Genomic DNA, 26,573 nt, shown 5'->3' with positions numbered 1-26,573 from the left:
GTCTAATAGAAAAAAAGTGCTTTGTCGCCATGTTGTGACATCTATAGACAATTACAAACTTTTGTAGGTGGGTGTCAATTACTCATGTATTTACGACGCGAATAGCCAGGGTTCACTTTACATGTCTGATTTTGAAAAAGAAAAAAAAAAGGGGGGGGGGGAGCATATTCTGTCTTTTAAACCTCATATTTTCCCTACCTCTTCTTCCCTCATCTCATCTCATACTTTCTCCCATTTCCAATTAGAACTTTAACATCATGCTAATTTCCTCCTAACGAGCTAAAGCCATACAAGGCTAACAAATGGCCCAATTAATGTCAAATGCAACATTTTTTTTAAAAATTCTTCTCCCCCACTTTTTTTACTGTAATGCTGATAAATTTCCCCCGCCAGGCGGCCTGGTGTCATCAAATATTTATGGTGTGGAGGGGCGAGTTGACAGATGTGCTGCTAACTGCCACACCAGAATGTGGGAAGGACATCGGCGAGATGCGGGAAGCTTGTAAGGCCGACAAATGGAATCGTTAGAGAGGGGAGGGAGCAAGTAGTTCCTTTACCAGAAGACAAATGAGTATTTTTGGGGGTGTGCATCCATCCACGTGGCAGTAAAACATTTCAATGTGGCCCATAATTTCCTCCAGGCTTCTATATAACTTTCTGTGGATGTGTGAGTGTGTGTCAGTAGGTGTGTAGCAATGACATTCGAATACAGTCATGACACTCCGCTCTTCGGGTTTTGCGCTTCAGAATTCAACCAAACATTTGGGGGGCGGGGGGCTAATGTTTTACAACACTGCAAAAAAAGAAGTTGGACACCCATGAATTCATACCAGCTATTTCAAACCAACATTTCAGGAAAATAAAATACAAAAGAAATAAAAAATAATAATGATCGTAGAAAGTTTCATCATCTAATGTCCCACTATGGAATTTGGACTTTGGAATGTGACCAAAAGTCTTGGGAAAAATACGTTATTAAGTCGTAGAAAATGTGTGCTTTCAGGCCACGCATGTCTAAGATCTAAATTCACACTTAGGAATTTGACCCCAAATTTTGGTAAAAATCATGATCCAAAAGTCGCGCTTCGGAATTCAACACAAAATTTGGGCAATTTTCGATAACTTTGTAGAACCTGCAAAATTCACACTGCGGACAAAACTTGGAGTTCGATCATGCAAGATCTGGAGTTGAACTGACCTGAATTTGCAGTTCTTCAGACTTAGAAATCCGACCAATACATTTGGGAAAAGTTTGCTGCTAAAGACATACAAAACTTCAGAATTCAAATACCAACACTTGCTGGCCACTTTATCAATATGACAGCAGTCCGTTTAGGTTGAAAATGTTTTTATTTATTTAAACAGCCACAAGTCTAATAATAAAACAAACAAAAAAAACACACACACACATACAAACGGGGATTGCTTGATATTTACACAAAACATCGTCACAACAAAAGTGTAATTAGATTTTTAAATAAAAGTACCACAAAAATAAAACGTACCAACACACTGTACCAATTTTTTTTCCTGACAATTGATTGGCTACTAGCTCGAAGCAAGGTGACTAGCCATTGGACGACACCGTTTGCACGTGTCCATCAGTGCTTTTCCAATTTCAAAAAATGGACAAATATACATAAACACACAATATTTCTGCGGGGGAAGCTGGGTTAAAATAGTGCTCTGTATTAAGTATTGTTGTGCTACTATACATTTAAGCATTAAGATATTGAAATTGTGCAGAGGAAACAGAAAATACTGTACCATGATAAAGGCCTTGTGCCGAGACGCCATCAAGGAAGTGAAGACGATATAATGTACCCCAAGATCGCGTACAAATCGCCTGCTTTGATAATGATAAGAATCATGTTTGAATTTGTCATCACGTCCACACTAGATGAAGTCGTTAATAAGTCAAGGTAACACGTACCGAACGTTTTCCGTCTATAAAAGCGCTAGAAACCTCGGGGAAAACTCCAAAAGAATTTTCTTCTGGCAGGCAGGCACACGTTCACATTGGCACGTTGTTGTAAATAAATAGCAAATTCACAAGAAAATGTCCACGTGGGACAGCAAACTTGGTAAAGGCTATGACGCTACTGAAGCGCTGTCCCCATTATCTGCGGGACCTAGATTACATTTGCTAGCATGTAGCCATGTAGCATCGTGACATAAGGGTTCATGCTCGATTTGCAAGTAAAATCTTTGCGTGGTTGGTGACGAGGGTGGGCTCCTAATGGCTGTTGTGTTGGGTGGCTCCTTGAAGTTTGTGCATACAGTGGGTCCTTCAAGTCAAATTTTAGGGTGGACCCAAATTGGTGGGAAGGGAGGGTCCTTGAAGGGTGCCAACCCTGAATGGCAACTCTTAAAATGGCAAATTTTAAGGTGGACCCAAGTCGGTGGGAAGGGTGGGTCCTCAAAGGTTGGCGTATGGGATGGTTTCTCGAAGGGTGCCAACTCAAAAGTAAGGGTGGTCTTCAAGGGGTGGCACAAAGGTTGGCTCTCGAAGGATACTGCCCCTGAAATGGAACAAAACTCAAATTTTGTGTCTTTGAAGATTAGCGCGTCGGGTCGGCCCCCGAAGGTGCAAAGTGTGCGGCCCCCTAAGTGGGGACACGACTCGAGACTTTGAATCTTGAACGCATGAATGCAGATGCTCTTGATATGAAACTACCAAATGTCTGGTCACAGGTTTGTGTTCTTATCCGAATGGCATGCCGAAACCTTTTCCAAAGTCCTTTCTAAATCTGTAATCGTCTCTGGAACATTCCAATTTTCTTCAAGATTTTTCATGCGTCACCTTTGAAATGCAGCATGTGTGGAGTGATATGTCATCCAGAGGTATTTGCGACGACCAGGTGGGTATTAGTACCAATGACATTCACCCTAAGTGTCTCCAGACACGCCCACTAGTCTACAAGAGGATGATGATGATGATGATGATGATGATAAATGACGATAGGTTGCTCAAAGACGAGACATTTCCCGACCCAGACCCAACTCCCCCACGCTCTCGTAGTCGGGTTCCGAACCGTCCGCCCCGATCCCCTCCTTGCGCTCCTCGTTCGAGCTGCCGCCAGTCTTTGGGATCCGGATGCTCTCGTAGCCCGGGTCGGCGCCATCCCCCGCCGGCTGGGCGTAGACGTCCCTCACGCTGGCGTACAGGTCCCCAGAAGACCCGGCCGGGATCAGACCTTTGAGCTCGGCAATGCTGCTGTAGTCGTGCTCCTTGTCCTCACAGGTCACGCTGCCGTCCCCCGTGGTTGTTCTGTCCACAGAGGAGTACTCGCAAGTCTGGAACACAAAGCTTGGCCGTTAGCAGGTGAGGAACCATATTTGGTGACTCAGTTTTTTAGCTGGTGAGGAACCTTATTTGGCAACTTAGCAGGTGAAGAACCATATTTGGTAGAGTTTGCAGGTGAGGAACCATATTTCATGACCTAGCTGGTTAGCAAGTAGTGAACCATATTGGTGACAAAGCTGATTAGCTGCTGAGAAACCATATTTTGTGACTTAGCCATTTATCAACCCTATTTGCCAACCACGCAAGTTAGCGGGTGAGGAACCATACATTATATTGGTGACTTAGCCAGTTAGTCTCCACCAAGAAGTGTAACTCAATACTTTTTTTCCATAAAGTTTAACCCGGTTAAAATGTGCAAAACGCCTAAACAAAAGACGGGCGGATCCGGCGGACCCCTGGTGGGTTCCCCTGCCTCGGAGCGTACTATCTGATCTTTTGTCATCTTTCATTGTTTGGTGCTCGCCTTGAGCAAAGTGCTTCCGTCTGGGGAAAAGTGAGAACAGCTTGTGTTTGGGGAATCAGGGAGCGTTTTCTGACAGGACCTCGTTGGGGCTCTCCGGAGACGGCGGGGAGTGAAGCTATGTGAAAGGAGCGCAAAGCGCACGTTTAGAACAATCCTCAGGCTACAAAGTCTCTCAGGAACCCACTCCGTCAGGCGGAAATCGCTAATTTACCGACTAGTTCCTATACTTTCTTCCATCAAAGTTCGGATGAGTGATGGAAACGGCGGATCAGGATGTGATGATGGACGTCGGCACGGTTAATCGCCGTTTTAGGAAAGACGACATGAGAGCTGGTGGTCATCCATCACTGCATCTTCAGGCAGAGTATTAATCAATACGCTTATGGACACGATTACTTTTATGGATCTGGCATACAATCCTAAAGGCTTTTCCATTTGGCTTTAATTGGCCTGTCAATTAGGCAGGGGGACCCGATCCGCCACGCCCTGTACCCCTGAGGTGCAAGTGCCATTATCAAATGTTTTGCTCTTCTAATCAACCATAAAAACAATCACCCATACCATTTAGCAGGCATATATGGTAACATAGCCAGTTAGCAGACAAGGAAACGTATTTGGTAGAATTTATCAGCTAGCATGGGAGGTAACTGCTAGAGATGAATATCCAGTTAGCGGACAAATAATCGTACTTAGAAACATGGGGACAAGGAACCATGTTTGGTAACATCAAACTTAAGTGGTTAAAGAACCACATTTGGGAAGTCTTAACCCGTCAAGGAACCATATTTGGTCCATAACTATTCAGCGGACGTGGAATCACATTGGGCAATTTAGCTCTATATTGGGCAAAAAAACATATTTGGTGTCTGTAACAAGCGGACATTGAACCATTTTTGGCAACTTAGCGCTACGTTGGGCAAGGAATTATATTTGGACACTTTGCTCTTTATTGCAGATGGGTCAGGGAACCGTATTTGGCAACGGAACCCTATTTGGCAAACTAGCATGATAAGGCATGCGTATGTATGTGTGTACATAGATTATGGTCTAGGATTATGGCATGTTTCTTATATGTATTTAGGAGACACATAGAGGTGTGAATAACACTAATCCGATTCAATTTAGCTGCCGGGACAAGTCATCAGGTGTCAGTCCTGATGACCACAACGCTGAGACTCATTATCTCCACTTCCTGTTTTGCTCGTAGCATAGCATAACAATAAAGCCAGTATCAGCATAACACGCCTTGTTGTGTATTGGAGGCAGGGACCGTGACGGTTGGAGGTCCCGGGAGCCCGTCAGGTGGGTCCAACTCACTTCCTAAAGGCCCGTGGGCGAGGTTTGCGTCTCGTACAGACGCTGGGCGACCAGTTGCGCCGTTTGTTTATGTTCGATAGCGACTGTGCGAACGTGCGTGCTTTTACTGTAACGCCGCCTGAGGACATTTACATACAGCGCGGCCATGCCGGCACGTAAGCCGAGGACGCGCCATCATCCATCATGGCACCGGAATAACTGTCACGAGGCCCAATAGCAGGTGGCTCTCTCCACACACACACACACACACACACACACACAGACACGCACACACAAGACAAATCACGTCCTGGTCGTATACGAGTGTAAACTGCGGGGAGCCGAAACCACTCAGGGTTAATCTTCAATTAGCCCCCAGGGGGTCTACATGCACAATATATGCAAACATACATTTACGTACACTATCTACGTGTGTGTGTGCGTGTACGTGTTTGCATGGGGGGGTGGGGAGGAAGAGCCAAAATTTCTGCTGACTGGACGAGTGGACAAGTCGAGGGTCCTCAATATTAGGTACACCTGAACAAAGAGCTGCATGAGCAAACCGGTCGTTTAAATGACAACGTGCGTGCGTTAAGTGGGAACCGTACGTGGTGACATAGCAATCAGAAACCACATGAGTAACTCAGCCATTTATTGGGCAAGGAACCATATCTGGTTACTCAGGGAACCATATTTAGTAACATCATTAATTGGGTAAGGAACCGTATTTGGACAAGTAGCTGTGAAAGGAGGCTCGTGGAGGAGGGAAAAGGGAACGGCGGTGAACAGGAAGCATCTGGCAGGAGCTTTATTTGAATTTCAACTGCTGACTTTCTGAGTTTTACGGCCACGTGGGCGCAGCGGGGCCGTAAAACACGGCACCGACACGTTGTCACCTTGTAAAGTGCTAACGGCCGACGCCGACCCACCTTCCCGTTGTGCAGCTCCGGCCCGGCGTGCCCGTTCATCAGCATGGGCTGGTTGTCGTTTTCATCCAGAACCTTCTCCGGTAGCGGCGGCGGCATATCCTCAGGTTCTTCCTTGGCCCCGGGAGACGGAACTCCGCCGACTTCGGAACGCCGCTTGGCCTCCAGGTCCGCGCTGAAGCGGCTCTTCTTGTTGCGGTCCACCGAGGCGTACTCGGGCGTCCCGGGGCTGCCCGCGGGAACGCCCGCGTGGCCGTTGACGAGGGGCGGAGGAGGAGGGGGGGCGTGCTTGGGAGACAGGCTGGCGGTACCGTTGGGGAGGCGCAGCTTCTTCGGGGGGTCTTTGAGATCCTTGACTGTCTCGTAGAGCGAGTCCTCCACGCTGACGTCTCGAGACGCTGTCGACATGTCTTTCACAACCTGGATCCAAAGGAAAAATGGTGGTAAAATGTTACTGATGACCATTTTGCCAGAAATGTGATCAACACTTTGTTTTTTGTATTTAAAAAGAATATTTTGAAATATCTTTCAAATAATAATATAATAATAATAATAATATCTTAAATATTTTAACATATTAAAAAAAAAAATTAACATACAAGCATAAATGAAAATAATAAACAAAAATTTAAAAAAGACTCAAAAGTTTGTGTATATTGAAAATGTTATTTATTTATTTATATGTATAACGATTTGTCATCACTGACCTATTGGTGCAGTCTCCCAACACTTTAAAATATTATACAAAAAAAATGTAATTACAAAAATTATACTAGATATATATGTACTGTATATATTTTTAGAGATTAGAAAAAAATATTGTATTTGTTAAATATTTTATAATGAATAATAGAACATATAGCCTATGTATCGGTAAAGTGTATGCATTTGTGGTCGTGTGCAGTGACCTCATAGGTGCTGTCCCCCGAGGTCGGGGGGACGGCGTCCCTGACCAGGGAGCTGCTGGGCGGGATGCTGGGCAGCTCGCGGCCCCGCGGACACTTGGAGGACCTGTTCTCCGATTGGCTGGAAGCCATCTCCTCTGACGGCTGAGGGCTGCTGGCTTGTGTGTCTGTGAGGACTTCACAAACGCACAACACAGTCAGCTACGAGCTTCCCGATTGGTTTAGAACGAGGCGATGTGACGTACTTGTACCGCTGGTAAAAGGTCCGTTGCGAGAGCCGCTGACGCAAACGTCCGTCACCGGACTGTCGGCCGATTGGCTGATGGTCTCTTTATCCGATGTCTGAAAAGGACACGGACATCTTTACCTTAAGTGTCAGTCATATTTAAACGATTTCGGAAAACAAACAAAAACAAAAAAAGAGGGTCACGAAGGCACGTCAATGGACGAAGCTCTCCACTACCTTGAAAAAAACCACGTTGGTTGCAAGTGTAGAAGTGTGTGATTTTAACATTTTTAACATCCATCCATCCATTCATTTTCTGAGCCGTGCTGGAGCCAATCCCGGCTATCTTCGGGCAGGAGGCGGGCTACACCCTGAACTGGTCGCCAGCCAATCGCAGGGCACATATAAACACCTACAGGCAATTGAGAGTCTTCAATAAACCTACCATGCATGTTTTTGGGATGCGGGAGGAAACCGGAGTTCCCGGAGAAAACCCACCCAGGCACGGGGAAAACATGCAAACTCCACACAGGCGGGGCCGGGATTTGAACACCGGTCCTCAGAACTGTGAGGCAGAGGCTCTAACCAGTCGTCCACCGTGTCGCCTGCATTTTTAACAATAACGTCCAAGCCAGCGGAAAAAGCCACCAGGCTACTACCTCTTCGGTAGCTTAGCAACAATCGCCAATATGGACATTAACGTTCCTTAGATTTTACTCTGCTAGGTTCTGTGTAAAAGGTAAAGCCGGAAGGATAACTGCCAGGTCATCTGTGCCGTTGCGGCTGCGATGCGGCAATTTTGCAAAAGTGGCTGACGGGAACACACGAGTCTGCGGAGGACAAAATCAACAACCCTGAAGCTCAAGGGCAGTGACATGAAGGCTCTTGTTTTCCGCGGCGGAGTCTCTAACCAAACAGATGAGACGCGTCAGCCTCTGTAGAGTTAAAAAGGAATAAAAACAACACGTCCTCCTCCTCTTCATCAGCGAGAAACGCACCCACGTGACTCATAAGGAGTTCACAGGAGGACGACGGTCTTTTTTTTGGGGGTTTTTTTTTTTTTTTTTTTTTTGCTCCTTGTTGTTTACCTTCTACAGAGGGACAGATGCACAGACAGCCTGGGTCAATAGCGACACTCAGTGGACGCAAACAGTCATAGCAGCTCCACGCTCGATGATGTCATCTTTTAACGCCAGCCACACATGAATGGCTTCTTTTTGGTGATTCAAACAATTAATTATGAAGTAGGTAACTGTCCATGTCAAGTGATGAGTATAAGTGTGTATTTCAATATAATGTTACTATGCAGTTGTGCTCACAAGTTTACATACCCTGACAGAATTGGTCAAATATTGGAAATCTTTTGAGAAATATAACTTATGACTGATGGGAGAGCACCATTTTTTTTATATAACGTTTTCTTGAAAGAATGGTACCTACCCACTTCACAAATTCTTATCGGCACAACTGTAAATTTCTACAATTCAAGTTATTATACAAAAATAAGTAAAGTACTACATATTCAATTATTTACATTCTACTATTGTATAATACTTATGGAATTAATAATATTTCAAACTGACAGTGCAGAAAATGCACAAACCTAAATTGGTCCGTAAACTGTCAGAAAATCGGCAAAAATGTTGTTAATTGTTTCCCAAAGCAATTTTTATTTAACACAAAGATAATCAGTCTGCTTTTATGGAGGACTACAGAAATCAAGGATTTGGACAATTGTAAGTAAAACAATGTCCCTAAAAGATTAATCGATTGCCAAAATACCTGTTGATTAATTTGACAATCGATTAATTGTCATTAATCGATTAATTGTTGCACCTTTAGTAATCATATGATTATTTATTTTCTTTTCACAATAATTGAACTCAATAACCCCCCAAAAATTATGTATTCATACTGCAATTTTTACTTATTTACAACACTTTTAACGTATTTTAAAAGATAATTGAATAATGTAAGAACTTAAAGAATAATGTAATTGAATGAAAGATAAATTAAATAAATGACCACGTGCGTGTGTGTGTATACACACCGCATCCATGAGGTCCACCCGGTCTCCTGCTGGATGCCCAGTGGCTGCTTTCTTCTGTCTGCGAGGACAGAGGACAAAACTGAGCATTTTTATCAGAATTGTCATACTGGGTGTCAATAGATGGTGTATGTGTAGCTAATGTGCCCAATCTTTGAATATGAATTCATCAGAAGGTAGCAGGTGACTGTTATGACTACATCTCCCATCATGCGTTGCGCTCAGGCACTTACCCACGGCAGCTTGTGCACAGCAGCAGTAAAACAGACACCAGCACCAGGGCGGCCAGGGCGCTGAGGGCGACCACCGGGACCAGATGCGCGCCGCACAGCCAGGCCGCCGCCCGGCCCCCCGCCCCGACCACGGCGGCCTCCGGCCCCCACCACACGCCAGTCAGCAGCGGCGCCATGACGCATCACACCAGGGCAGGAGAGGACATCGGACAGGCGCCAGCTACGCACAAAACAACAGCTTGATCACCTTTTTTTTTTTTCTCCACTGTTAAAAAATGAAAATAAAATTGTTAAAGTAGTAAATATAAATACATATATTTGTTCTTCCAGATGGAAATATTGGAGTTTTCATTGGACAATGGTGATATTCCAGTAATATGAACAAAACTAATAAGATCATATTCGACATAGTAGGGATGACTATACCTCAGTACAGTGATTTCCAACCTTTATGGAGCCAAGGCGCATATTTTACTATTGTAAAATCTCACGGCACATCAACAAACAAAAATGTCCAAAAAAGTGGATACAATAATTACTGTATGTAATTCCTGCCATCTAATAGAAGAGCATTTGTTTGTTCTGTCTGTCACTATGCCTCACTGGCATAAACAGACGAACAAAGATACATTATTTCTTGTAAATGAAGAATTTTTTGAGCAATTTCCGTAAAATTGTGTAATTTCCCACGGCACACTAATGTGCCCCGGCACACTGGTTGGGCATCACTGCCTTAGTATGTGTTTATTATTTATAATTATCCAATTCATATTTTAATTTGTTTACAAAAAAATCAACGTTTATCTATTTTGTAGCAGATTATCCCAAAGCTATAATTGATATTTTGAAAAATTAACCTCAAATTAGCAAATCATTAGTATTCTAATAAAATGCCTTTTATATATATTTGTTTTGTTTACAACTAAATCAAAATTGTTATATTTTGTAAAGCAGTAGCAGGGCTACATATTCTATTTGAAATAAAATATTATTATAGTATTCTAATCAATTTTACCAGACAATACCATAGTTGATTAATTTTCAGAAATCCATTTTTTTTCTGCCTTTTTAACGAGGTAACTACAAAGAAAAATATTTTGAATAATAAATGATTGTTATTCAATGTTTATTTAAATAATTTATTTTTGTAATTTATATTTCACCCCCTACATTCATTTTATATTAATACACAGTAACAAAGTAAAACACATATTTTTCAATATCAAATAAAAATAAAAACACAAGGACTTTTTTTATTCTCCCTCCTTCATATATTCAATTGACCTGAAAATATATGCATCTATTATCCTTTTTTCATAACATTAATTCCATGTGGTGGCTTATTTTTAAATAAACACACGCAGAACCTGCAACGTCTACAAATCATTCTTGTCGCTATATCATTATGGGGAACAAAGTGTTGCATCATTATGCACCAGGTGGCAGCAGAGAGCAGCTGTGAGCCTGCAGCACTCGAGTCCAAACCAACTGTCTCGTGCTGCAGCGACCCTGCTGCAGCACGATCGTCAACAGATCGAAGAAGAACCAGGCTAAAGGCCTGAAATGTTTCTCTTAAGAAACCACTAATGCTAACATGTAGCCACCTAGCATCGCCGAGAAAGTGCAAGGTGTGTGGAACGTGTGACACAAACAGGAAGTGTACAAACTAATGTACCCCAATTCGAGACCCCAATTTATCATCCAATATACCTCAGTTTTGGACGCCAAGGTACAATACAATGAACCCCAATTTTGTACCTCAAGGTACGATCTCATGTACCCTAATTTTGGAAGCCAAGGTACAATATAAAGAACATCAATTTTGGACCCATAGGTACAATCTCGTCTACCCCAATTTTGGACCCCAAGGTACACTCTTCGGTACCCCAATATTGGACCAAATGCAGAACCTTTGAGGGTACCACGCTAATAAAAATACATTGTACTCCGAAATATTGTTATTGTTGAAAGAGTAGGGAACAAACGTGATCGTATTACACGTTAATAATAAGCTACTGAGCTATTGATTGGAGAGTCTCGTGTGTATCTGGTGTCGGAAAAATGACAGTCTGCTGCGGCACTGTGTCGCCATGGCAACACTCGATTCTACCCATTTTGGATTAAGTTGCAGGTGGCGTGCGCGTTCAGCAAATAGAGTTTTGATTACTTAACAGCAGATGGGGAAAGGTGTGCTATTCGAGGGGAGGCTTCTATTGGCTGCGATATTACATCGAGCGGAACACCAGTTTAAAGCTAAAACTAAATTCCGGATGGCAAACTAAAACTAAAGAACTAAATACAGGAGACCCTTGTTCTTATTCCAACTGATGCGTTCAAAGTGGCGTGGTTTTTGCAGCTACTAGCTGTAATATTTTGAATTGGGTGTCCTCAGTCTCCTCTTGGATAAAAATGCCTTTCCTCACCATGACTAAGAACTAAATCCAGGATACGTTCAGTGCGGCGTGGTTTCGGCAGTTCCCCGCCGAGCCAATCTGCCGCCGCAGAACAAATCCACACACACGCTGGTAGCCATCTTGTGCCTTGACCCCTGAAGGCCATTTGGCGGGTGGGGGCGGGTCGGAATAGAGACAACGCCGGCAAACGTAAACAACACACATGTTGAGTTGGCCCGGGAACATGTGTTGCCATGGCAACCCCGCCCCGGGAGCGGCTCTAATGATTTCAGCGTGACAAATGGATGTGTCCTGCCGAAACAAGGAAACGGGATAACTGCATAATTTAGCAAGCCCTCGCCTTCACGCTCGTGTTACACTTACAGATACAAGTAACGGATCAATAAATTTGTCAATTGGAAGACTAGACTAGACCCCTTGAATGATTAATTATTCATCTTAGCCATACATTTGGGGAAAACTGTCAGTTTTCTGGGATGAGTTTGGAATAACAAAAATGGACATACTCCGTAGTCACACTTCCGAATGGCGGACAATAATCGGACAAACTCAATATTGTCAGGCTCAAAAATTATATTGTATCGCACCAAAAATATAGGACGAACACCATATTTTCCTGATACAAAAGTGTGGTACGCCAACTCACTCAAGTGGGATGAGGGGGCATAAAAAAATAAATCACTGCACAAGTACAGTTCAGTCATATTTAACGTTGTAGTACAGTATTTCTATATTTAGGCACCACTGCATTTTAATGGCGGTCACGATGGTAGTGCTTGGGAGCGCTCAGTATTTTTTTGTTGTGTAAAAGGTTTGAGAACAACTGATGCAGTTCATCTCATACTTGCAGTTCCACAAGCTGCCCCCGGGGACTGTACAACCCAAACAAGTCCACATTTACCGCAGCTGCAGCACACAGCGAGTGGACTAACTTTGGCAGGGCGCGGGTGCAAAAATAAAGATGCAAAAATAGAATGCATTTCCTCTTTTTTTTTACTTATGTGAGCTCGACGATCCAATGTCACTTTTGTCTGCTCGACTTTCAGTTCCGTACGTACATCATAAAATAAAAAGAGGAAGTGTCAAACTAATATCTGCAATCAAAGGACGGCGCAGAAAAAAAACAAAATGCCGAGTCATCGTTGCAACATTGCAATGGAAGAGGGCGCTGTTTCGTACTTATGCAACTCAATAAAAGGTACCAGTGTTGACAAAGAGCAAAAGTGCGAAGATACTAGTGTAGTACTACAATGGTACCTCAACGTACGAGTGCGCCAACTGTCAAGTTTTTCAAGATAAGAGCCGTCGCTCCGTCAATATTTTGACTTGCGTTGCGAGCAAAAATTGGAGTTGCGAGCACTGAATGGTGGCTAACTACTTGCTTCAAGACGTTTCTCGACAATCCCAGTTGCAGTTTAAACAAAACAAAACAAAAAAACAGACATACATAACAATGCTCACAAGTATATATAATTTATACTCTGTGAAAAATTACTAATTAAGATTGCTTGTACTAATACTAACATTTTCGGAATACCGTAAAATACCCTTGCACACTTTGAAAATAGCCCTGTATGCAAATCACCAAGTTGAATTCACCCGCCATTTTCCAATAAAGGACAGAAACACGGGTAGAAAATTAAAAAAACTGGGGAAATGTTTGTTTGCAGTGCTACGAAGAACACTTAATGTAAAAAGACCTACCGGCCAAGCACACGAAAATGTTGACCGCGTCGCATTTTATTCATGCCTTCACATCATTCAACACGTCCTCCGAAGCAGATGCTAAAATATGGAAGCCTGCAAGGGGCCTCAATCGACGCACAACAGATGGGGCTCGGGGTGTGCGTGGACAGGCCAACGTACGCGTGTGCGTGTGTGTGTGTGTGTGTGTGTGTGGGGATGACAATCCTCCGACAGCAATCTTCCGATTTCCAGTTAAGTCCGCTCCAGTGAGTTGTGGGGGATGATTGCAGCGGTCGGATAAAGCTGCGCCTTCGTTTTCAAATGTGTTTGTTTTTGTTTTTTTGTTTTTACGCCATGTGACCTCGCCCTGCGGCTTTTCTTTTCTTTTAGAAGGGGATAATTGCTCTACCACACGTGAGACAATAGGAATCAAAATGGAGCATTGTGTCAATTTAAAACAGCTGTCACTGACTTTGATGTGTAAAAAAAAAAAAAGGTGGCATACGGTTACATTAAAATAAAATTAGAGAAAAATCAACAGTAAAATGTAAAAAAATTGTGTTTCTTCTTTCTATTCTGGTATTTTTTATTTTCAATTCTAATTGTACATAACACCGATAATTTTTTTTTTTTATGACTTGATGACACGTGGAAGGTCCCGTCAGAGACATAAAAGCTACGACGGGAGGCAGATCAGGCTGCGATGCAAAGTGCATCCAGCAGGGGGTCAAGGGGGGGGGCATGATTGGATCAACTTTTTTTTTTTTTTTTTTTTTTTTTTTAAGCTGCTTGAAAAAGTCATGTGTAATCCAGCCATGACTGATTTCCTTGAAAGCGTGGGAGGATAAATCTTGCAATTTGTGTGAGATTGCTGCAGTGCGAGGACACCGTCCAACTGTCGGGCCCCATCAGGAAAACGACGCCCCAGGGGATGCTCCGGTTTGCAGATGGACGCCCTCAAAAAGGCCCCGTGAGGAACGACAGGAATGCAGCAGCAGTGGAGGAGAAACATCAATCTTTGAGGTTTTTCTTGAAAGATTACAGTAAACATGCTAATTCATCAAGAAGGTATGTTCCCCACAAACCTCATGTCAGGATGTCGAACAAGGTCACAGAGAAACGCTACCCAGAAGTCAGAAGAACAATTTGGGGGGGGGGGGGGGAAAGGCTGAGTAGCAAAAACCTCAAGTCAAAGCCAATCAGAAGCATGAAGAAAGTCACTTCCGGAAAAGACACTGTAACAACAACTGCAAATCGAGGGGACTTTTTTTTGAAAATAATTAAAAGCAACACGGTGAAGTCAACATATGTTTTTGATTTGAACGTAAACAAAATCTCTAGCAGCAGGTGGTGCTTATAAACTTCACCATAAAAGGGATTTAGATAAAGTCAAGCTAATAAAACATGAGAAATCATGATTTTGTCGAGAAAATATAGCCCAAAAATCTCCATGGCGACGTCATCGTCAGACCGGTGCTGTGTCTGTGCATCGTCGAGCAGCTGTCGCCGCGGGTTACAGGGTTGCTAGGGGGATGCAAGAGGAGGCCGGCATCATCATCAACCTCATGTGCCGCTTCGCATCCTAATCTCTTCTTTTCGCGCTTTTGTGCCGCATCCCTGTGAATAGGCGTTTGTCCCGCCCTGGCGGTGAAGGAATGCTGCCTCTTTGGGCCGCGCCAAGCCCCGCTGGCGCAATTAGTCGTGGTAAACATCAAAGAAAAAAATGGAAAAAGATTCCCAATGGCTGTTATTATGGGCCCCACTGTAACGGCGAAATTAACCGAAAATGACCATTTCGAACCGAAATGGCAGACTTCCCGTGCCTTTTCGGACATGGCTTCTTAAGGCTTTTTTTTGCGTCTACTCATGATAGACCTGTCTCCCGAATTCCAGGTTGGGAAGCGAAACCGCCTTCGGGGTCCTGAATTTTCAAATATTTCTGAGGGGCCTGCGGGATGCCTGGTAAACGGCAAAAATGGCCACTTCAAACCAAAACGGTAGACTTCCCGTGTGTTTTCGGACATGGCTTCTTGAGACGTTTTTGTGCATCTACTTGACATTTCTACCAAATTCCATGTTGTCAAGGGAAACTGGCTTTCGGGGGCTGAATTTTCAAACATTTCCTGGTTAAAAAGGAAAGGGCACTCAGTGACGAACTGTTAGGTTAGCTTTTCATAAGTGTATCAGTATTGGCGATCCCTGCCCCGTATTTACTGGATCGATAGATACTAAATGTTGTTCAGTTGCTCAATGAACCTGTTATTTACTTAACATAATCCCAGCCTGTTCTCCGGTTGCAGCCATGTAATGGAATTACGGACGTGAGCGTTAAGCACAGGTTTGTAGCCTGTAATAATGTTAGGATTACTTCACGATTAATGCGCTCGACCGTTTTTATAGGCTTAGCATTTAGCGGCTAGTGAATGCTTTGGCAAGGACGCTGCTAACATGGCCGATAATCACCGCAGCAGACGTATAATTGCACAAGCCGGGCTTTCGCTGGTATAATCGGTTCTAATGAGCGACCGTGTCGAGAATGTGACGTATTATTTTGACGCATTTATTTTTTTTAAGTACGGTTGCGTGTAAAAATAGATAGATTTGCGTTGAGTCTGTGAAATAGGTTTCATTAGCTGTCTGTCAATGGAAAGCTCGCCACATGCTAAAAGGCAGCTAACCCGCCAAAGCGAAAGTAGCCCAAAAACAGGAAGTGAGCCTTTTCGTTTACTTACACTGCTACTGCATGTGCTCTTGCTTAGCGACCAGCCGTCAAAGTTGCGGTGTCGCTTCGTTTTGAAATGTAGCGGTCTGACCCATTTGTGGACCCCCGACCCGCCCCCCACGAACACCCCTCCTCCTTGGTTTTGGTAATCCCCCAGCGACCCAGAAAGTCCTTTCTAGAGCAGGTGGTAATGTGGGCTGGAGGCCTAGCTATACAACAATGGCGTCAGCAGGGGTTTAGCATCACATTGTACATTATTAAAAACCTCCCCGATAATACGAAGTGTAGTAACTAGGGATTTTTTACGCAACACCAGTTATAAATCAAAATTGGTTAAAGTATGTCGTTTTGCCTGTTAGTTTGGCAACTTTTGGAGACTGAATGCGCTGACACTTGAAAGCAACAATTGCGGCCCAAAACTTCCAGGTTGTCAGTAAACATTACGCGCAAATTACCGCGCAAAATGTCATGTATTTAAAGAAAATAACACCAAAGATTTACAGGGCTGTTGTAAAAGGTTAAAAGGTGTTCACTAGTAGTTCATGATATTTTATGCCTAAATACGGCAACATTTGAAAACAACAATGTATGGCGGACCAAAACATCCTGTTTGTCGGTAAACATATAACGCAAACTAGCCCAAGGAATACCCTGTATTGAAGGTTTTACGAAGCTTTAAAAAAAAAAAGTTAAAATGTCTCACTCCAGTTTGTCAGTAAACGCGCGGTGCAAATTACCCTGCAGAATGTCATGTATTAAAATGTAAAAAAAAAAAAAAAAAAAACACACAGTTGGTATGGTAGCATCTACTGTGGAGTCCTCACTATATGTGAAACAAACATTCAAAATACATTTCTATATTATATCGTCCATACGTCAAACTTTTTAAAAACTTATCTGTTGATCGTTGACCTTTTATTACCTTTTGACCATTCGTTAAAAAAAACAGCAAAGAGTTAAAGGGCCTTTAAAAAAAAAACGTTTCTTTGAATGTCCGTTTTTTTTTTTTTTTTTTTTTTAAATCCACATCGGTGTCATGCCGCTCTGAATGCTAAAAACGCAAATCTGCCAACGAGGCTTTAGCGTCGGATTGGATGCGAGACGGCGTCACAGAACATCAGCGACAAATGTGACGCGAGGTTCCCGGAACAGCGCTGCTATTGTTCGGAGAACCCGGCCGGCGCTGCGGTCGCGATGCGGTGGGTGTTTTGCGATTGTCTGCGGGTTACAATCACTCCATTGCTTCTGTTTAGTGGACAAATGAAGGGAGTGAACAGCTGGAAACAACTGGGAACGTCTGTTGGCGTGAGAGTGTGTGTGTGTGTGCGTTTGTGCTACACAAAGTCATTAGCGGTGTTCCTTTCAGTGTACAGTGGGTTTAACGACCCGGCAAGGCCGCACTAAGTGATGAGTGCGGCGGCTGTGAGACACTATTGATCTTTGTGATCGTACACTACAACGTGTGCGTGCGTGCGTGTGTGTGTGTGTGTGTGTAGCTGGGGGTGCGGTAGTGTATGCGGAGCTGTGACAATTTAATTTCTGGACATGGGCAGAATTATTGGGCTAGGGGTGTCGCTAGCAGCATTTATTTTTATTTTTATTTTTTTTAATCGAGTACTCTACGGCTTAGCCCTCGTGTAAAAATTGATTATGCATTATTAAACAACAACACCAAATGGATGCAAATTTGCATGTGAGGCACAAGTGTTATTTTTGTCCACTTAGGGTCGTCATCCCCACGTTCTATACATTATAGTATCTGTGACTTTGAACGTGTGTGGCTTTCAAATGACATTTGTGCCAGTGAATGAAGGTGTCATTGGCTAATTAGGACGTGACCGACAGAACTTGTACAATTAATTTATTATAGTTTTGGGTATCATGGTAAATCAAACTAAAGAAAACAAATTTTAAAAAAAATCAACGAAAAACTCAAATGCTTCGCAATTTAGCATCTTTCTTATGAATGTGGTTCAAATCTCATGAGTCCCTCTTGGAAGGGCACATGGAAACAGCGAAAACCACAGTAAAACAGCCGCTTCGAACCTAATTGGCCGACTTCTTGTGTCTTTTCAGGCATGGCTTCTTGAGACTTTTTCGTGCGTCTACTCATGATAGAATTGCCTACCAGATTTCATGTTGTTAAGTGAAACGGGCTCTGGGGGCTGAATTTATAAAAAAAAAAAAAAAAAAAAAAAAAAAGAAAAACGCTGGTTGTCTTTATTGCCACAAGGCCATGTGCTTGCGTGTGTGTTAGAGATTGTGTGTATGTATGGGAGGAAAGCCGTGTTGGAATTCCCCCTCCGTCTCTTCCTGCGTTTAGCATACAAAAGCGGCGAAGGAAGTGAATATAGTAGCGAGCATTTATTGTGAGCCCGCCCGACAAGGCAGACGTTTTCTCATTTACTCAAATCAAAAGGAACAATGAGGCAGAACCGCCGCCGACGAGTGAAAAGCAACGAGCGGGGGAAGAAAGTGTCACGGGTCAAAGCGAAGCATAAGCGTTGTTAAATAAAGCCTCCAAGCTGGTAATTAACGCAAGCAAATTATTATTTCAAGCATGATTTTAGTCCATTATGAATCCTTTTAATTAGGGCCAGAGCATGCGGCGTCAAGGGATCTTTTGAAAATTCAGCCCCCAAAGTCTGTTTCACTTGGCGACATGAAATTTGGTAGGCAGCTCTATCATAAGTAGACCCACCAACAAAAAGTTTCAGGAATTCAGGCCTGGAAAGATACACGAGGTCAGCCATTTTGGTTCAAAGCGGCCATCTTGGTAGCACCCGAATTGGCAATTTTATGGGTTCCCTCAAAGACTTGCTTATTATAGAGATATTATCCGATTGCTACCAAATTGGAACTCTGGATACTAAACAGGTGGACAAAACTAAATTACAAAAGGAGTTTATTTCTTTGTCTTTGTTGATGAGGTTAAATCGAAGGGTTTTCGCCCCTCGCGCGTTAGCATAGCGTGGTGACGAAGTCGATGACTCGCTGTAAAACACAAAACTCTTTAACAATTGAACTCCATAGGGTCAAGGTTTCAATCCCGATCACGTCCGGATGAAACTTGTTCGACGGCTACCCAATCTCAAGAGGTTTCCGAAGCGATCGAGCGGCTTCGCCTTCCTATAAAACCTAAAACAGAAGGCATCTTTGTGTCCATGCGGCCAGGTGTGGGGAATCACGTTTTACAGGAAAACGGCTCTTTATGGATTCTTTATAACTGGAAACCAATGAGGGCTTTCGATGGAACAAAGAAATGTTTGTGTCGGTGGTGACACGCTTCCAATCGCATTAAGACACTTGGGATTTTGCTCTGTAGACGGTTGTGGCGACTTTCCCCTCTCTCTCTCTCTCTGGGGGACATGCCGACTCAGCAGGATGCCTCCCAAAATGAACCAATCGTTTTATTTCCTGTCTGCTGAGATTCCTTCAAGCAGCAGGGCGCTCTTTTTGTTTCTTTTGAAGGCAGCACGAGGTTACGGCTATCAAACCCCTTGCTCAACTCGTACTGGCCTCGATTTCTTTCGCGACATCATTTTTTAACCTCTGCCAAGGGTAAAGAGGCCTTCTTTGAAGGATTATGGGGGATTATGCAACGATTAAGCAGCCCATTTCCGCGAACTCCCGTAGCTAGTTTTTCTTTTTGCCGTTTTAAGGCACCGTGGGGCACCAGATATCAAACGGCGGTCTATTTGTGACGTCTGATGTCGGTCTCCATAAACCAGAGAGCATGCCGCTAACTAACAAAAGTTTACAAACAAACGCAAATTTGGTATTCCACCATTTTGTCACTTTTTGACATTTTCGGTAACGATTCTAGCGGTTTAACAGTTTTATTATTACATCGTTGTTCCTGAGGTCTGCACTACTTTTAGTCAATCTTCTGCCCAAAATGACCGGAACGTTCTGCTCAAAAAAAACAAAAAAACAAACACAACTCAGCTCATTCATCCCACGATCGTCGTTGAAAAAGTTAGTAAGGGATTACTGCAGATGATCGCCGCACCTGTACACTGGCAACATCTATTTTACATGAAGCAGAAACGAGCAAACCGATATTTGCATTGGATCCCATTATATTATTGTCCACTTGACTTACTTTCATCGGCATCAAAAAACAAAACGGAGCCGTTGAAGTACTGTACACTTCCTGCCATTTTTCCACCCACTCGCCCCTTTGATCACAGAGCTTACTTTGACGGGAGTGCACGTCTTTAACTTTTTTTTTTTTTTTAATTCTATGAGCGTTGATGGAAGCTATTATCCGGGTGAGAAGGGGCGGGTAAAATGATCAAATGTCTCCATTTTCCGATCGAGATTAGACGTGGGCCTGATTGCCAAGTGTTCAGACAGCGGCGACGTGCAAAATGAGGAAGATAAACAGAAAGTGTCGAGAGTGGATGAGAACGCAAGAGTACATCGAAAGAGAGGACAACAAAGAGTCGCTTGTTGAGGAAGGCGAGAGGCCTTCCACTTCCTGGATGCTTGATCCCTGATGTTATTCTTAGACTCCCGGGAGCGTGGAAGCTTAACGGACTGGGAAAGTTTGCGCTGTCCCCGTTTTCTTGACTTGACTTTTTCGAAAATGTTTGTGTCAGGAACGAGGCGTTCAAGAGCAACCGGACAATTTGACATGCTCACTGACCACATGGCAACGTTCCCAAACTCCCCTCTCGCTCTCTCTCTCTCTCTCTCAGCGTATTACTCGAAGATGGATTTCTTTTCCTATTATGACGGCTTGTAAGAGGATTTTGACAAGCGCTTAAGCTGCATATTTATTACACTTTGGATTATTTCCAGTCTTTCTGTATCGATTTTACTCTAGGAGCAGAGTTCGCCTTGTTGCCAGGTTCCAATTTAGGAAATATTTGTTGTTACACCTACGTTCTTCGACCTAGGTTGGTTACATCGTCGCAGTTATGAAGACATCGTTACGCCTACGTTATTAGGCCTGCGATGTTACGCCCACATTGTTACGGCTACGCCGCTACGCCTATGACGTTACGCCCACGTAGTAATGCTAACGTTAGCGCTAGGTTGCTACGCCTACATTGTTATGCCCCAAGTTGCCCAACGCAATTTGACAGAATTTCAAATGATCGATGTACTGATTATTTTTTGACGAACTCTTCACAATGTACGTAGTATAACTCAGAGTACAAATTGACATAGTCTCGTGCCATGTCTATGAGAACATTGAATTCACACTGTAGCAGCCATATTGCTTATGTTATATTTTTTGATTAACCCCTTTAATTCCTTGCTCATTATGGCGTATTTTGGGCCTTTTTGTATTTCTACTTCTCGGCAATATATCCATCCCGTTAACCACGCGGGCCAGGTGTGTTTTATGTGTTTCGCCTGGGAGCACAAAGGCCAGGTGGGTCACTATAGATCTGCCCGTATACAAACCACGTGTCGGAATACTCGGCATGCCGTCGACAGTCGACATTCCCGAGATGTCTGAGCTTCATCCACGTTCCAAAATATGCACTCCCAGACCGGGGCAGTAAAAGGCTCTTAACTAGTTTTTTTTGCCTTTTCTTTTGGCTGAGGTTCAGTTCAACAGAGCCGGCGTGATTGACGGCACCGCTGAGTGCGCCCGAGGAGGCGGCGAGGCGGAACGTTCCGTCTCCTCGTTACGCCGGCGGTGCTGATGCAGCGCTGACATTCGCGCCGCAGAGACGCCGCGGTGCTCCACCGTCACCCGAGGGGAGCGTGCTCAGCTCCCGCACTACTTTGTGAAGCGCCGCAAAGTTGTTTAAAGGGGACGGACTACAGAAAATGGATGTTTTAACGGCTCGTGTACAAAGCGTTGCGTGCCCATCAAGTGAGAAATTAAACAACCAAGAACATGCTTACTTCTCTGCCTGTTTCCCAAAATATCTCCTTGTGACATCACACCTAGTTTCTCCGCCCATGACTTGGAAGCTAGGCTGGGGAAAGATCTGCCATTTTCAAGCAAGGGCACTGGACTACGTGGAAGCGCATGTCCAAGCCAATTAGCATTAGCTCCCGATAACGCCACATACTGACATTTTTGTCAAAGAGTAATCAAATATTTGCCCTAACTTTGGCGTTTTTGTAAGATGACAATTTCAAGTATTCAACCAACCTATCATCAGTAGTTTTTGTAAACATTTAAACACTTTTTTTTAAAAAAATTTAATTAACCTTATGTACAGGTTTTGTATACATAGGTGACCAAACTTGTGTTTTTGTGAAAGTTTTGACATTTTTTTTCTTTATTGAACCTAATGTTTGTGTTTTTGTACTTGATAAAAGCAATATCGAGCCTTCAACAAACCACATTTTTGTGCTTTTGTAAATATTGAAGACAATTCGAGCATTCAACACACTAAAGTTTGGTGTTTTTTGTAAATGCATGTATGTACGTATGCATTTTGTAAATACATTTTGCTGTCTTGAATAAACCTAACGTGTTTTTTGTGAACGTTTTTGTACATTTTTGTCTTTAACGAACATCGTGTTTTTTTGTCTTAGCAATCATCGACGACAATTTCATGTCTGTACGATATCGAGCAACTTTTAGGGTAGGGTGCATTTTCATTCCGTCGTCGACCTTGGCGTGATTCATCCACTGAAGAACAGCAAGGCGGGAAGCCGTCTCTGTTTTCCGCGTCGCGATGACTCCTGCCGCAGAAGAGGGACTCTTGATTTCCCACAAGAGCGTCCCCGGAGCAATCTCTGCTAATCGCATCGGGCGCGTTCGCTCGCCGTGAACACACAGTGCAAGTCTGAATGGAAACGTGCGTGTTCAAAGGCACGGCGGCGGCACGAATGTGGACAGTATACATCGGGGGGAACGGGTCTGGCTTTAATAGCGTCGCGCTGTCAACACAAAACCCGCGTGACGGGGCGTTTGAAGTTTCAGCTCGCCGCGCATCAACCTGCAATCACCGCGGCTGTTTAACACACGAGGTCAGCTCGGTTTATCTTTACGGCCGGGAGCGCTTCCCGATGGGACCGAGGTTTGTTGCGGGTGCAAATGGGATGTGGCCAAACGCTTGCCAAGTGGACTTTCCACCGCGTGCTCCAAACGACCAATCAATTCTCAGAAGGTCAGCTGCTCCGGCGATGAAGATCAATATCCTCTCGTTATTATTACAACTTTTTATCTTCCTCATCACTCATGCTTGACATCTATTTAGCGTTCTCTCAGTGAGGTCGGCTGATTGAAATTGTGCTTTTTGTTTCTCACGTTTTCCCACATTTTTCACATGTCGCTGTCCTGTGTGAACACGGAGTGGGAGAGGCCCCAAATGGACCGGCAAATTTGCAATCTTCGCAAGTGCTAACAAAAGGTAGGGCTGCACGAACAACAGCCCATGTAGACGTGGTGTGAACAGGTATTTTCCGGCCTAGAGCATTGCCACTGTTCCTCATACTGACGGTCCTGGCAATGTAGTCAGCCAAAAAGCATGTTTTTAACTGCGGTACTGTAGTTTTAGAAAATCAAGCTTAACGTTGCTCTTTACTTGCATCTGTTCCTGTCGATATTGTTATGAGTATTGTACTATTTGATCTTTTTAATTTCTTCTTTTAATAGAGCTTATGTGCATCATTGCTGCTACATTAAAATCATACAGCCAATAAACCTGTAAGAGAGATGTGCAGCTAACTGCGCTACACGAAACAGCGAGGGATTACTGTACACAAAAATTGTCACGTGAAATTTCAGATGGGTGGTGGACCGCACATGGACTACATCACACTACACAACAACAACAACAAATTGAACTTCCTACTGATTAGCATCAGCTGGCGTTGGCAAGGCTGCAGAGTGGTGAAACGAGACGATGACAGCTTTTTATGGCAAACTGGTTCCAACGAAGGAAGCCCATACCTGAGGCAGGCGCCACGTTGGGTTCCCTTGAGAGAGGGGTATTGTTTTACATGTAAATGAAAAGGGGCCAATAAATCTTCCGGGCGCTTCCCGTAAGATGGGTCATTGCCAAACAAACACTGCGCTGTTAGCCTAGCGACAACAGAGGATGAGGCGCTTTGCTTGTTTAAAGCTTAAGATGGGTGCAAAAGTGTGTGTGTGAAAGTATAAGTGTGTGCGTGTGTGTGTGTGTGTGTGTGTGTGTGTGTGGTCGGGTCAAAGACATCTTGACAAGGTAGTGATGTTTCTGAGGCAGATTATCCTTGCCTAAAACACTTTCATCCACAAAATGGTAACAGGAAGTACCATAAAGGCAGCTTTGTTGGGTGGTGTGAAAGGGGCCTCGAGTTTCTGTATCAGAGACGTAAAAGAAGCTCCAGGACGGATCTGTCCTTGCCTTTCAGACAGAGCTCACCAAATTGGGACTTTAACCTGTTTGCGTGCGCTGCCACGTAGGACCCCGTCCCGCTTCTGAAGCCAGGAAATTCGGCGGTCAACTTGAACTGAAGTGTTCCGTGTCGGTACCTTTCACACAGAGCAGTGACCCAGGAAAAGTCGGCTCAGACGGGGAGTGTAAAAGGAGCGCGTCAGAAGTGACAAGTATTTTCCTACACCCGAAGTCCTGTTGCTGATGCTACCTCGGAAGCCAGGAAAATTGAGGGTCGACTTCATATTCCGCGCTGCTACCTTTCGACACAAAACAGATCAAACAGGAGAATGCCTGGGGAAAAGGCCAATTTGCAGTGTGAAAAGAGCTTGGGTTACCACAAAATTGGCATTATTACAGAGATGGAACAGAAGATCCTGCATCTATCAGCCTGTGCCTTTCACAAAGGACGTTGTGGGATTTCACGCAGCGATGCGGCTACCCGCAATCAGATAATTAGCACCGAGGTCTGCTTCGATGGGCAGTGTAAGAGTGTCTTGTGAGAAACTTAAGCAGGTAGTAACTAGCTGTACCGCCAACTGCTTTGCATAATTGATCGGAACGAATAATGAAAGGGCAGACGCCTGCTCCAATGAAGTCAACAACCCTGCAGGAAGGCCACAAATTGAGGAAATGCATATTTGCCAAACCAAAATCATTGCTGTGTGGAACATTCTTGGAAGCCTTCGCTCCCTCTCAACATGCAACAGCTGCAATAATAACCGATCGTCTATTCCCGTGCCAACATGCTCCGGATTCCCTCCAGCTGCCGTCCTGCCACATTCCCTGCCGTGCCGTCAGTCTGACGATTCCCAAAACGTGGACATTTGCGCCAATCGTGTGCGGTTTGACGAGCACAAGGACACTCATTGCAAGCGCGAGCGAGGACGACAAAGTGCAAATTGTGCATTTGTTTTTTTTTGGTGAGGCTGCTGCAGGGAAGATGTGCTGCCAAGTGGCAGCGAGGGGGGGGGGGGGGGGGGGGGGGGGGAGGTGTCTCCATGCGTAGGAAAAACATGGGGATGACTTCAAGACATCCTATTCAAAGAAACAAAAAAATAAACAAAAAATTATTCTGAAAGTGCATTCAAAACATTCCACGCTCACCAACCACAATATTAGGCACACCTTCACTGCGGTGACAGCATCCGTGCTGACTCGGTCCAGATGAAAAATCACAGGTTGGTAATGACACCATACTGTTATCATCAGTGTTGCAGGTGTACCTAATGAAGTGTCAAAGTGACAGGTTCCCCACCCACGTACGTCCAAATGTCAACACGCGCATGGTGGGTTCAATGTCACTGTAATTGACAGGTCCGTTTGCAGTCATAATGAGGAAACGGGCAACAAGTCACCAGGCCGGGCTCGCGTCGCTTTAACAATAACACGTTTCCACACCGCAGGAGCGCCGAACGCACACGGCCATACAACTTGAAGTGAAATACAGAAATAAATGTCAATAAAAGAACGCGTCGCGGTTGTTACCTCGCGAGGGTCTTCCACGAAGGAGCTTCCCCAATGCGTCGTATCGCGCCGTTACACGTCCCCCCCGTTGTCGTGTTGTCGTGTCCCGGTTTAAAATTGACGTGTTGTCGTATGAGGGCTGCGGCTGTCCTCAAACTGCGTACATTTCTCCAGTGGAAGCGAGAGTCGCCGTCGCCGTCGCCGTCGCCGCCGGTACAACTGCCTCCTGCCTCCTCCGCCGCCGCCGAGTGAGTTCCACCGCTGCCCCGCCAACAGCGCGCTGCCTCGGCCCGGGAGCCAAGCAGCCAATGATAGGGGCCTTGGTGGCGCAACGCATTGTGGGTAACGAAGTCTTGAGCCCAAAAGCGCCTCAAACCAGAAACGCTTGCGTTTGAGTCATTTGCACGTATTTTTTTCTCTCTTATATGAACGTGTTTAAGTTTAAGATAATTGCTATAATTTGCATTTAAGATATGCAAAAGTTTATTTTAATAATTAATGATCATTAATTCTCATGTTCTAATTGCATTAGTATAATTAGT

General features: G+C 44.2%; 1 protein-coding gene across 1 annotated transcript; it reads right to left on the bottom strand.

Moving 5' to 3' along the window:
* Positions 1 to 1,331: 1,331 nt before the first annotated feature.
* On the bottom strand, positions 1,332 to 26,333 carry pag1 (phosphoprotein membrane anchor with glycosphingolipid microdomains 1). The gene is made up of 7 exons (XM_061760884.1): positions 26,053 to 26,333; positions 9,404 to 9,623; positions 9,174 to 9,231; positions 7,143 to 7,239; positions 6,901 to 7,073; positions 5,996 to 6,412; positions 1,332 to 3,297 (listed from the first exon to the last, which is right to left on the bottom strand). The coding sequence occupies exons 2-7, from the start codon at positions 9,577 to 9,579 to the stop codon at positions 2,971 to 2,973; spliced, it is 1,248 nt and encodes a 415-aa protein (XP_061616868.1). The 5' UTR covers positions 9,580 to 9,623; positions 26,053 to 26,333; the 3' UTR covers positions 1,332 to 2,970.
* Between the last annotated feature and the right edge of the window lie 240 nt (positions 26,334 to 26,573).

The sequence above is a fragment of the Phyllopteryx taeniolatus genome, chromosome 21, assembly GCF_024500385.1.
Source record: "Phyllopteryx taeniolatus isolate TA_2022b chromosome 21, UOR_Ptae_1.2, whole genome shotgun sequence".
In the NCBI taxonomy this organism is placed as follows: domain Eukaryota; kingdom Metazoa; phylum Chordata; class Actinopteri; order Syngnathiformes; family Syngnathidae; genus Phyllopteryx; species Phyllopteryx taeniolatus.
Note: the sequence above shows the minus strand (reverse complement) of the source record. Positions and strands in the feature narration are given on the sequence as shown.